The 13,924-nt window shown below is 35.6% G+C and overlaps 1 protein-coding gene across 10 annotated transcripts in view; it reads right to left on the minus strand.

The window, feature by feature from the left end:
- MPDZ (multiple PDZ domain crumbs cell polarity complex component) overlaps positions 1–13,924 on the minus strand; it is a 157,393-nt gene that overhangs the window by 91,194 nt on the left and 52,275 nt on the right. For 9 of the 10 annotated variants that reach the window (XM_047699409.1, XM_047699414.1, XM_047699411.1 and 6 more), the window contains 7 exons: positions 12,451–12,660; positions 11,917–12,056; positions 11,065–11,278; positions 10,217–10,345; positions 7,770–7,979; positions 5,149–5,263; positions 4,720–4,808 (listed from right to left, as the gene is read on the minus strand). In XM_047699409.1, the coding sequence (XP_047555365.1) occupies positions 4,720–4,808; positions 5,149–5,263; positions 7,770–7,979; positions 10,217–10,345; positions 11,065–11,278; positions 11,917–12,056; positions 12,451–12,660 (1,107 nt within the window). Of the gene's footprint in view, positions 1–4,719; positions 4,809–5,148; positions 5,264–7,769; positions 8,037–10,216; positions 10,346–11,064; positions 11,279–11,916; positions 12,057–12,450; positions 12,661–13,924 lie in introns of those variants that run through there. The other variant, XM_047699415.1, reaches the window with a different exon arrangement.

The raw sequence follows: 13,924 nt of genomic DNA on the forward strand, positions 1-13,924 counted from the left end.
TTCTCATTATCTTCATCTGTAATATGGGAATAACGGTACCTATTTTCCCAAAATTACAGTGCCCAGTACTTTACACTGGGAAGAAACTCTGAAGCTGGCATTATTAACAGAGTGAAGGAGTGATTAAAAAACATGAAAATCTCTATCTTTCTTGAGAGAAGTTTCTGTTCAAATATCACTACATTTAACATACATATGAGATATGGTCAACAAAGCCCAAATCGGGGTCCCAGACAGGTCTGGTCTGTTACAATCACAGGCAGAGTTAAGACATGGCTTCAGACATAATCATACCACAGATAAGAATGCTCTGGAACTAGATGCAAGGGCAGGAGACTGCCTGTGTGCTCTCTCAGGGAAAGCTCCAATAACCTCGTAATGCACAGAGCAGACACCACAATTAGCAGGAACAATGATAGAGAATTACTAGTTGAAACAACTAGAAAACCCCAGCTCCTGAGTACACTCAATCTAGCCAGCCCAGCCCTTCCGCAGTGCCCCTTACAGAGATACATAGTAAGAGAGAACTGGAGCTTATTAACAAAGTCAGAATATCAAAAGCGGCATTTGACGCCTTTCCTTCCTTACCTGCTTAATAATTTTTTTTAATTTTATTATGTATTTATTTTAGAGAGATTGTGAGAGAGAGCGTGCCCACCAAGTGAGCAGGAAGAGGGGCGAAGGGAGAGAGAGAGAGAGAGACTCTCAAGCAGACTCTGCCCTGAGCGATGGGGGCGAGGTGCAGGGCTGGATCTCAAGACCCTGAGATCATGACCTGAGTGAAATCAAAAGTCAGACATTTAACCAACTGAGCCACCCAGCTCCACGATATTTTTTTTTTAATCAATCATAATTCCATACTGCTTTTACCAAGGATTTCTATACATCAATCTAAGAAGAGTGAATATATGATTCCATCTGATGAGCAGTTTGGTCAACTTTTTAAAATATAATAGAATCCCTTGATCAAATAATTCTTTTTTTTTAAGATTTTATTTATTTATTTGACAGACAGAGATCACAAGTAGGCAGAGGGACAGGCAGAGAGGGGGAGGGGGAAGCAGGTTCCCCGCTGAGCAGAGAGCCTGATGCAGGGCTCAATCCCAGGACCCTGAGATCATGACCTGAGCTGAAAACAGAGGCTTTAACCCACTGAGCCACCCAGGCGCCCCTGATCAAATAATTCTTAAATGGAATACTAATAAACAAAGCGGAATAACATGGAATCATTGGCTCTATTCCCTCCCCTGTAATGTCTACAGTGAAACCCTAGGGGTCAACAGAGCACAATTTGTAGAACAGGAATCTTAAAGTAAGCTTAATGTTATAAAACAATATCTCCTTCGGGAGAGGGTGGTGGGGTTATGGACACTGGGGAGGGTATGTGCTATGGTGAGTGCTGTGAAGTGTGTAAACCTGGTGATTCACAGACCTGTACCCCTGGGGCTAAAAATGCACTATATGTTCATAAAAAAAATTTTAAAAATTTAAAAAATTAAAAAATAAAACACTATCTCCTCAAAATAGCAAGAAATAATTTCTCAATCTTCTCACTGCCTGTACAACTACAAAATAAAAACTGAGTTCAGCTCCAACAGCTGCTACCAAAACAAAGCCAGGAAAAACAAAGACTGCAGTTGTGAAAATGCAACCAGTGTGAGGAACTTTACCACCAGTATCTCAAAAGTCCACAAGATGGTGATATTTCACAAAAATTAATGCATGGCCAAAAGTATTGCATGATGTTTCCTCAGTCTGAGATGCTCCTAACTCTGAAGGAAGAGAATATTGCTAAAAGTTAAAACTCAGAACACTGATAACAGTGAAGATAAATGGCTTTATTGAAAACAAGAAAACACTTCATACGAAGGAGACCTCTCCTTTCGAGTCAATAATTCCCTTCATTACTGATCTTACCTAAGCAAAACCCTATGTGAGGCTCCACTTAATGGAAATAATGACAAGTTTGGAGGAAAGATATTGTGCTTTTAAATGTGCAATTATTTCAGGCCTTCAGTAAGGAACTACTTCATTAATTAAACTGTACTTACATGCAAAGTGTTATACCAAGTATTTTAACGAATTACTCATTTGGTCTTCCTAAAAATTATACAAGGGAAAGTTTCCTTTTCCCCATTTTATAGGTGAATGAAGCTTACTAAGCAGTTATCATAGGATCCAGCAATTCTATGCCCAGGTATAAACCCAAGATAAATGAAAATATACATCCATACAAATCTGGTACATAAATGTTCACGGCAGTGTTATCTGTAACAGACAAAAAATGGAAACAACCCAAATGTCCATCAATTAATAAATGGGTAAATAAAATGTGGTTATCCATACAATGAAATATAACTCAGTTATAAAAAGAAATGAGGAATGGATACATGGTACAACATGGATGAAACTTGAAAACATGCCAGGCAGAATAAACCAGTCACAAAGGACCACATACTGCATAATTTCACTTACATGAAATATACAGAGTAGGCAAATTTATAGAGACAGAAAAAAGACTGGTAGTTTTCTAGTGCTGGGCAGTTGGTAGAATTAGGGACAGACTGCTACTGGGTATGGGGTTCTCTTTTAAGGAAACGTAAAGTTTCTAAAATTGACAGTGATAATGGATGCACAATTGTGAATATACTAAATTAAGCTACTGAACTATACCCTTTAAATGAGTAAATTGTAGGTTATGTGAATTATATCTCAATAAAGCTGATTTTTAAAAAAAAAAAGTTTTCTAATGGATTAAAATATGTATCGTGGGTGTCTGGGTGGCTCAGTGGGTTAAGTCTCTGCCTTTGGCTCAGATCATGATCCCAAGGTCCTGGGATCAAGGCCCGCATTGGGCTCTCTGCTCAACAGGGAACCCCCCGCCACCTGCCTCTCTGCATACTTGTGATCTCTCTCTGTCAAATAAATAAATAAAGTCTTTAAAAAAATAAAATAAAATAAAATAAAATAAAGTAAAATAAAATAAAATACATACCTCAGGGAAAAAAGTACCCTAGCTATGTTTTCAATTTTTAATTCAGTAATAGATATGGATTTAGAGTCTATATCTATGCACACTCTCTCTCCACTCCTTTTCTCCAAAATTAAAAAAAAAGTAGTTAATTTTCATTGTATGACAAATGAAGAGACAGTGGTTAAAACTCATTCCCAAGTCATAGCCAACTTAAGTGGCAAGCACAGCTTGATCTTCACAATAGGTTTCAAGGGGTGAACAAGTGTACTTAGTTTTACAGAACTAAGCCCAAGAAGACTCAGGAAGTTATAATGTAGAAGTGGGCACCCCCTTTTTTTTAATTGCAGTAAAAAACACATAACAAAAAATTAAGCATCTTAACCATTTTTACCTGTAAAAGTTCAGTAGTGCTAAGTTTACTCAGCGTCATGCATAGATCTCCAGAACGTTTCTACCTTGCGAAACTGAAACTCTGTACCCACTAAACAGCTCCCCATGTACCTCTCCACTCAGACTCTTGCAACAACCATTCTTTTTGTTTCTATAAGTTTGACTACTCTAGGTACCTCATGTGAGTGGAAACATACAGTACTTGTCTTTTTGTGACTCACTTATTTCACTTCGAATAATGTCCTTAAGGTTCAACCATGTTGCAGGATGTGACAGAATTTCCTTCTTTATGAGACTAAATAATATTCCATTAGATAGATAGATAGATAGATAGATAGATAGATAGATATCACAGTTCATTTATCCATTCATCCATCGGTGGACATTTGGGTTTCTTCCTCATCTCAGCTATTATGAATAAAGCCACTATGAACAAGGAATCTTATGTTAACATTCTACATTCTTATCATAATAAAATCCCAAAGAAACAACAAAGTCGTAATTAAACATAAACAAATATATATTAAGATAAATAGTATTCTCCAAAATGTCTTCCAAAGAATATTAATAGATGTTTGAGGAAAAAGGAGCCCACGATTACAAAAGTTTAGGAAAACCCAAAGTAAAATAGCTGACTTTTCTCTAATTGCAGAACTTCCCCGAGTCTTCGATTTTTCAATGTGCATTATGAATCCCTAAGAGACCTTATCAGTTTTTGCTAAACTTACTTGACCAAGAAGCCACTGGTGTAGGGTCTCTCGGATATGTGTTTTAAGGAGTACCTAGGGCAGCCCAGTTTGCAAGAACACTGAACTGAAGTTGTATTCTTCTGTACACTGCCTTGAATAGCAATATGCTCAAAACATACCGAAGTTACTACAAAAACAATGACGGGCTTGATCTGATTAAGAGGGAGTTAAGATCTATTTCTTTTATTCCTGTATATTCTTAGACCTAAAAGAAGCCCTGGACATGGAGCCAACAACAACACAGTCTCATTCCGCTGATATTAAAAAAAATGCACACATCCCAAAATTCAGACTCAAGTACACCAAACATTATGATACTGGTCTTTAGATTGTCTGCAACTAAAGTATAATAAGGTAACAAACTCATTACAACCAGAAATCAGCTATATCAGAAATTATTCTATTATTTAGAATTGAGATCAGTGAAGCTTCCATCCAATGCTCTTCCACAAAACAACAAAACGGGTAATTGTAATGACAGCTTCAAATCATCAAAAAGCTTAAATTAGTATGGAGCTAACTGTAGTTCTCAAAACTGAGCAAACTAGGAGAATGCATTTATCAACCATGAAAATTAACAAAGCTCTTATTAAATGTGTTACTTACTGCTATAATTTGGTCTCCAATTTGGATTCTTCCATCATGTTCAACAGCACTGCTCTTTGTAATGCTCTTTACAAAGATTCCTGAAGGTTCTAAGATTAGAAATAGGGTTTTTGGATTTTTTTTTTTTACTATTTGCAAAGCACACTCAAAAACTATCCATCCTTTATTCTCCAAATATAAAGTCCTAATTTTGAATAAATATAAATCAATAAACCATAGGAACAAAACCAACAGAAACTTAGTCTCAAGAATAAGACAGTGATTTTGTCTGACAAGCACAGTATCAGAGTTTTCTACAGTGTATTATTCCGAAGGAAGTTTTTGATCAATTTATCCAACAATCTGAAAATACAGAATAGTAATTCACTATTTTACAAGACAAAGATATTAGAGGCAATTCCCAAATTAAAAAAAAAAATTTGAAACTACCTAATTTTTTATCTCCAATGTAACCAGCAATGGTAATTCCTAATCCTTGGACATTTTTAGTGAGTTCTACATCAAATGTCTCACTTTCTTCACTTTTCTGAGTAGAAGCATCAACCTAAAATAAAATCAATCAATAAATATGCAGGACAATAAACCTGTAAACAAGATAAATTCAAAAGGCAACAACCTATATTTAGGAATAATATATCATAAGATGGCAAAGAACTCTGCTAGAAAAGGACTACTCCTCCAATCATGACAACATGAACTGAGCATTACATTGTTACTCAAAAGTAATGTCAGCAGTAAGGACGAACACCCCCTTATCAAATAAATGCATTATTATTTGTGTATACAAAATTTTAAAAATCAAATACTCTCTTATTAACAAGTTCTATTTTCAGCATGGTTATCTTTATTTCTACAACTGAAAGAACTTATGCTTTGAATTCAGGTCAACATGTTCAAATCTGAATTTTTCTAATCATTGCTTTGCTCAACTGTCTACCAGGAATAAGAGTAACAAGTCCAACTAACATTTATTGAGCAGTTTCTACATAACAGACACTTGACATGTTTTAATTTACTCCTTAAAACAAGCCTGTAAGGGAGGTAAAATTCCTATCAGTTTTTCTCTGGGGAAAGTGAGGAACATAAACCTTTTCAAGGACAAACAGTAAGCAATCTATTAAAGGCAGAATTCACATACAGGTAAGTGAGTTGCAAAACCCCTGGTCTTAAAATGCTCTGCAGGGGGGCGCCTGGGTGGCTCAGTGGGTTAAGCCGCTGCCTTCGGCTCAGGTCATGATCTCAGGGTCCTGGGATCGAGCCCCGCATCGGGATCTCTGCTCAGCAGGGAGCCTGCTTCCTCCTCTCTCTCTGCCTGCCTCTCTGCCTGCTTGTGATCTCTCTCTGTCAAATAAATAAATAAAATCTTTAAAAAAAAAAAAAATGCTCTGCAGGGTGTAAAATGCCTAGTAGAAACAGGAGCCACAGTGTCCACTAACTTGCTGCTACTGCTATCTTAAGTGGATAGCTGATGCTAACACCACGAGTGGAGTTAACCTATCTTCCAGATATTTTATTAATATACTGATGGTGACTTTGAAAACCTGTGAAATGCAACATAGAGCTATTTAAAATTGTTGTACTGTATTTGTTTTGTAAATTCAGACTTTAACTTGAAAAGCTCTATATATGGAAAGTATGCCTTTCTGCATTGATCTTCATTCCTGAAAGACAGCTGACAACAGGTTTCTCTACCATGGAAAACTGTTATTAATTATACACTGGACTGAAGGGCAAGGTTCTCTGAATTCAGTGTTAGCGGACTAGTGCAGTAAGTCATCAGCAAGCTTCTGGCATTATGTGCTTGTGTGGTACCAGCAGATTCCCCAGAGAACCTTACAAAGATCACAACAGAACGAAGGCTCGAATGGACATATAGGCTGGGGCTTGCTGGTAATTTTTTTTTATTTTATTTAAGCAAACTCTGACTGTATCTCACTGATAGTCCATCTAAGTGAGATATAATTTTATAGTAAAGTTTGATTTATTTTTTATTGCACATAATTATCTGTGCAAACTTAGCAAAAGTTTAAAGTTTAGATAATTACAAGAAAATGACAGGATGAAATCTGCTTCAATTGAAACAAATGTGTTTTCTATTTTTAATAAGACTTATGCGAGTGCTATTTTAGAGGGTGGCAATTTGACTATCGAATGGTTTTAAAAGGGGCACAAGCTTCAGAAATGATGATATGCACAGAATAGATATTTTTCTAAGCTTTCAATTACATCAAGTGGTTTTCGGTAGTGCATTCATTTATATATTGCTGAATAAATGTTTTGTTTACCACAAAAGAATGTGATTTAAATACTTTCATACACAAGCTTTCTTTCTTTACTTCTTTTCCTCTGCAAAAAATAGCAACTAACTCAATCCTAAAAACAACAGAATCATGGAAATTTCAAGTGTTCTAATAAAGTTTTAAAGGGCTTGTGGAGGAGGTTAGGCTATTAAAAAAGAATCTGTAGCAACTAATTAGAAAAACTTTAACAGAAAAAAAAATGATAGATGTTTTTAGATCTATGAGAAAGGAATACAGGACTTGCATTTGCTATAGAGCTTACCTAGAAATTGGATGTAATTCTGTTCTTAAATATATGAGAGATTTTTGGATAAAAATATTTTATTGATACTCCTACCCCTATTCCTACCCCCAAAACAGATACTAAAAGGGAAGTGACTGAAGGAGAATGATTGTAACTCACAGCCCACCTAACAGAGAGCCTTCTAAATAAAAGAAAGATAAAATTAAACATTGAATTATTAGTAGCAAATAATTCTTGAAAATTTTATTATCTTCCAAAAGATTATCCTCAAAAATGTGCTTAGAGAAAAATGTAAAAGAGTAATCTAGAATTTTTTAAAGAAACCTATTTTTCATCTGTTACACATGATTCCTAATTAATAAGATGTTATTAGTGCTGAATCTACACTTGAATTTTCATTCTTTAGCACTAATATATGAATATCATTAAATCTAGTTTTGAAACATCACTATTATCTAAATGTTACTGTCTATGGAGGTTCTGAGTAACTGTTTCTATCTACTTACCCGCATTTCTGGTGTAGAAGATGGGGATGAGGAAAGGGTGATGCCCAAAGAGGTGGGTGCTGCTGGTTCTTCAATGGCACCTCTTGCAATCATCAATTTAACCCTGTTTCCACACTGCCTGAGCACTTGTGCCACTTGCTCACTGCTCATTCCTGCTAGATCCGTGTCACCAATCTTTAGAATGTGGTCTCCACTGCACAATCGCCCATGCTGAATAAAGAGATCCATTAATCAGGCTACTTATATTTTAATTTCATCAGGGAAATCCTAAATGAGGGAAAGAAAATAATTTAAAAACAGCAGTAATGTGAATTACCAATCTCAGAACATGAAACATGTGGTTATTATTTTAACTGTCTTTTGATGCATCTTAACATTATTCAATGTGATATAAGTAACTGAAATTCACAAACATTCCTTAAATCAATAGTTGATAACAGCATTTCAATTTGATTTCTACCCACTGTATATAGGAAAATATTAGGTCTTTTATAAGTTTTTTGAGAAATAGAAAAAAAGAAAAGAAAAGAAAATGCCACTAAGCAAAGATGTAGCATATGCAAATACACATTACTCAAAAATTATAGAAAAACCACTAAAAAGCAGTGAACAAATACCACATTTCTGTCTTATACTTTCAATTAAAAATCTCCCTAACAGAATAATTTTCAAATGAAATAGATGAAAATTTAGATGGAGTCTTATTATTATACAAACACTATTCACTAGAACTTTCTGCAGGGACAGAAATGTTCTGCATCATCCAGTATGGCAGCTACCAGTGACATGTGGTTATAGAGCACCTGAAATGTATCCAGTCCAATCAAGGAACTGAATTTATCATTTTATTTTTTAAAAATTTCCTTTATTTATTTTAGAGAGAGCTCAAGCGGGGTTGGGATGGGTGGGGGGTGGGACAGAGGGACAAGAGAGAGAATCTTAAGCAGACTCTGTGCTGAGCGTGGAGCGTAACTCAGAACTTGATCTCACAACCCAAGAGATCATGACCTGAGCTGAAACCAAGAGTCGGACACTCAACTGACTACATCATCCAGGAACCCTAGGCATTCATTTTATTTAATTTTAATTAATTTAAACTTGAATTTTAGAAGTAGCAAGTAGCTACAAGCAGCTACAGTATTGGGTACTGCAGTTCTATACTGAAGACAAAGCTCAATTTATTGCAGACCAGTCAACTAGGGGAATTTCATTAAATACTGTTAGAGGCTGGCTAATATTTAAAAGGGAGGAAATATTCATATTACTATGCTACTGTCAATACCTCTACTGATAAAGCTGCCATTAAACAGGCCTTTCATTTAGGAATATGAGAAATATTTTATGAACTGACTTAACTAGGTTAAGTTTAAACATACAATGCAAAAACAAACGACTTTATAACAAAATGTTATAACCAAAGAAAAAGTCACTTAACACTAGAACTTCTCAAATTAAAATGTAAGTTATAACTGGTAACTTTACAACAATTTTTCTCACATATATTCCAGCAGTGTCACAGAACATAAATGGCAATACCAGCACAAACTACTCCAAGTGATAAAAATAGGCTGTGCTCCATTTACAAAGATGACACAAGTGACCCATCACTAAAGGGACTTGTTTTTTCTCTCAATAATAAAGTATTTTTCTGGGGCGCCTGGGTGGCTCAGTGGGTAAAGCCGCTGCCTTCGGCTCAGGTCATGATCCCAGGTCCTGGGTTCAAGCCCCACATCGGATTTTCTGCTCAGCAGGGAGCCTGCTTCCTCCTCTCTCTCTGCCTGCCTCTCTGCCTACTTGTGATTTCTCTCTGTCAAATAAATAAATAAAATCTTAAAAAAATAATAAAATAAAATAAAGTATTTTTCCTTCCATAATACCTTGTGGCTATAAAGCAGCTGACTAGTTTTACAAATACAATTTGTGATCATAAAATAAAGGGTAGCTACCTCTATAATGATCAAATCCATAACCTGGGCTTTAGTCTGTCATTCTACAAAGGTCTTAAGATCATTGTCTAAAACTCTAACTTAAGGGGTGCCTGGCTGGTTCAGCTGGTTAAGCCCCCAACTCCTGATTTTGGCTCAGGTCATGATCTCAGGGTCCTGGGATCAAGCCGCGCACTCAGCGGGGAGTCAGCTTGAGATTCTTTCACTCCCTCTCCCTCCACCCTCCTCCTTGCTCTCTCATTCTCTCTCTCTCTCTGAAATAAATAAATCTTTAAAAAAATAAATAAATAGAACTGTAACTTAACATCAATGTCCCTCTTCAAAGATCTTTCTCCCAGGGTTAAGAACACACTTTCAGAAAAGCCCCGCAAAACAGAAGCTTCTAACCCAGCTTCTTTGACATCACATAAGGCCAAAGTTTGTTCTTCCTAAGAGAAAATATAAAAGATGAAGGCATATAATTTGATAAAGCAACATAAAACACCTACTGGAGTAGCTTACCTGGTCAGCTACTCCTCCAGGCAGAATGGTTTTTACTATCACTCCAGTTGCTTTTCCTCCAACGATACCAAATCCTAGTCCAGATCCATCATTCACCAGTTCAATAGTCTCCACATGCTGCCAGTGAACCTGAAAACAAAACTCCTATATGAATTTGAAAAAATTGGGGAAAACTAAAGTTTTATTATGACTGAGATTTTTGTGAATATTATTTTGTGATTGGTATCAAATAATGGAGTTCAGATATAATAAGCCTTAACAATGTCCCTTTCATTTAGTATACTTCCCTTTCAACAGATTGTTACTGCTATTGATATAGTCATTCTTGAAATTATCAATACATCTTTTTAGTAACCGCATTTAACCAGTTGAAGATAGGCACTGATTTGCAAGATCCTTTGTAGAACTTCTAAAAAAAGAAAAGATCAAGGAAAAATCATCACCTGTTAAGATTATCTTCTATAAAATCTTGCTTCACAGGATTTCAAATTAGAGGGCTCCTTAAAGTCACTGACTGCTAACTCAAAGACTATAATTCTATAATTTATAAAGCAAAAACAAGACTATTATCTGTCTACAGACAGAATCAGGTATATTGAAAAACAGATTTTTTTTTTTTTTGAGGAATGTGGTCAACTAGAAGAATACATAAAGAAAGGTAAAAGTTGACTTAGAAGGTAGTAACTTAATTATAGTTAAATAACTAATATTCCAGTGAGGGAGAGATAAAAGAATAAAATAGGAAAAACTCATGAAATATAAGGACCTACAAGAAACGGAAATCTGTAGACTACCAAAAAGAACTAAAAAAATAGTATCTGTCCCTTTTACAAATCTTACGTACTCACCGGGTTAGAGTGTGCTGAAATTGTGCTGGCTGCAGATGGAGACCGGGACACTATGGGGCTGATGAGTTGAGGCAATGAGCCTCTGGCAATAACTAGCTGGACATTATCTTTGGCTTTCTGCAGGATGCTGATAGCCTGCTGATGTGTAATTGTCTGATCAAGTGCCTGTCCATTGATAGCAAGGATCTGATCGGTTTCCTTCAATCTTCCATCTCTAGCAGGAATGAAGAAAGGGGTAGAAGACATCTGACAGCTCTCAAGAAAATGACAGCTTCTTTGGCATATATTTTCAGGTTACTTTTAAGCCAGTTTTCTAATGTCCACACTTTTTAAGCTTTTCCCTGCAATTTTACTTTTAAAAATTTAAGTCTGGGCTCCAGTTATCCACTCCTAATCAATCTCTCCCATTTAAAAGCCACCTTCTTTATAGCTACTCACTCAACCGGTATGTTTTGTCTTAGATAAAAGCAAAGGTGGATACGTTTAGTTGTTGTTTTGAACATATTAAAAAAATACAGCTCAAGTTATCATGGGTCACTTGTATACTTTCCAATACTGCAACTTTTAAATCTAATCAAAAAGAGCCCACTTAATAATCATGAGACTAATGTCCTACTCAAATTTTCCTTTCCTTTCTTTTTAAAAAGTGATTATCACTGCATTTAAAAGATACTCTCCCTTCCAAGGACTTGCTTTTTATCACAGTAATGTTAAAAATTTCTAAAAACAGATTAATAACAGGTTACATTAAGTTTCTGTTTTTATTCATTTTCTTTCTCTAAATTTTCCCAAGGTCTTCAACACCTTCTGAATACAGTATCAAAAACAGAGATGATGCCATGAAAGTCTTACCTGTGGGCCACACTGCCCTCTTGGATCTCCTGCACGAATATTCCCAGTTCACCCCGGTTTTGGCTCCTGAGTCCCACAACACTAAACCCAAGGCCTCCACATGGAGGTTTAAGGAGCTCAAAAACTTCTACGTGGCGACCCTGTTCAGGAAACAAGGCAAAAAATAAAACTGAAAGTTAATCATTCAATCCAGTTATTTTATTAGTGGTATTACTAAGTTTAAAAAAATAATTTAGAAGAATTTCCTCAGATAACCTTTATCACTCATCACCTAGAATGATGTATTTTATTATTGATCCTGAAGAATTTAAAAAAAAGAAAAATGAAACAAAAATTTCTTGACCATCCAATCTCACACAAAATTCACTTCTTTTCTATTTCAATTTTTTCAGATGTTAAAAATGTCCTCATAATATATTTAACAATATATATTACATATTTATATAATGTAATATAAACATATACATATTCTTCCAATTATTCAGGACTTGATTACACTGTTCTATTGTAACTAACAAGTAGAAATATTCTTACCTGGGCCATATTTTTGATTAGTTGATCAAATTCATCACAAGCAGGTTTCCCATTGACATGTGCAGTACCAGATCCTGTAAATGCTTCCAGATTCCCATTATTTGAAGATGATAAGAACAATTCATTTTGCAGAGAAGGAATTATAGCTGGGCTGAGATGTGGAATGTGAGCATATTCAACATTTGAAATTGCCGATGTTGTAGTGTTTACCTGAGAGCAATATGAAGATTATTAACAAGTCTGACATTCCATAAACTATTTCGTAGAAAACATCCAGAGGGGTAATAATCAACTACATATGAAATTTCAAAATTTCCATTTCCTTTGATTGAGCTACTGAATTTCAAGAAATTAATTTCAAAGAGAAAAATGAGAATAATACACAAAGATGTGTGTATAAGGATGTTCAATGCAGCATTGTTTTTATTAGGTAAGAAAAATGTCAAAACCTACCTCCAGTGTTCAACTTTAAGGTAGCCATTAAAACACACACAAACATACATATTCACATGCACACTGAAGTGCAAAAGGCTAGCTATCGACCAATGTGTACAGTATGACATGGTGCACATTCAAAAAAGATGTTTATATTTATATTAAATGTGGAAAAATATGCACATTATAAAATATTATAATAACATTAGCTGTCCCTGAGAGAGCGGGCCATTTAATCTTTTATATTCTTGAATTTTTAGAATAATATACATTTGGTCTTTCCTGAAAAGAGGTCTGACCTGTATTCCCAGCTCCTAGGAAGGAACCTCTAAACCCTTGGAGCTTCCAGATATTCATGGTGAACTCCAAGTCCACAAGATACCTGCCCAAACTGACACTAAGCTAAATCACATAGGCAGTCAATCATGCCTATGAAATGATACCCTAATAAAGTTTCTGAACACCAAACTCAGATGAGCTTCCTGGGTTGGCAAGACTCTGTGCATACTGTCACACACCAATTCTGAAAAGGAAACATTTTGTGAGGAAAATGGAAGCTTCATATTTGAAATCCTCAGGCTGTACTATGTATCTCTTCTTTTGGCTGATTTTATACCTGGATCCTTTCCTTTCAATGGACCATAAGCATGAGTAGAAAAGCTTCCAATAAATTCTGTAGGTCCTTATACTGAATTATCATACCTGAGGGTGGTTTGGGGAACATCCAGAAATTGAAGTTCATCTCAGAAGTAAAGGTGGTCTTTTGTGGATTCTTCCCTCTAACATCATAGTCAGACCTTAACTGTTTGCTCCTGGTATCAAAAGTCTCCAACAGAGTTGGAAATCTGGAGGATTGTGCCCTCAAGCCTTGCAGTTTGGCTAACTCCAGATACAATGACAGAAGTAATAACAATGACAAAAAAGATCATTCCATTCTGGAAAAGCATTCCATGATTACTTGTATGTGTCTATTACACAGATTATCAGGTTAAAACTAAATAATTTCCCATTTCTATAGGATGTCTGTACTGCAAATTTT

The sequence above is a fragment of the Lutra lutra genome, chromosome 13, assembly GCF_902655055.1.
Source record: "Lutra lutra chromosome 13, mLutLut1.2, whole genome shotgun sequence".
NCBI classification, from domain to species: Eukaryota; Metazoa; Chordata; class Mammalia; order Carnivora; family Mustelidae; genus Lutra; species Lutra lutra.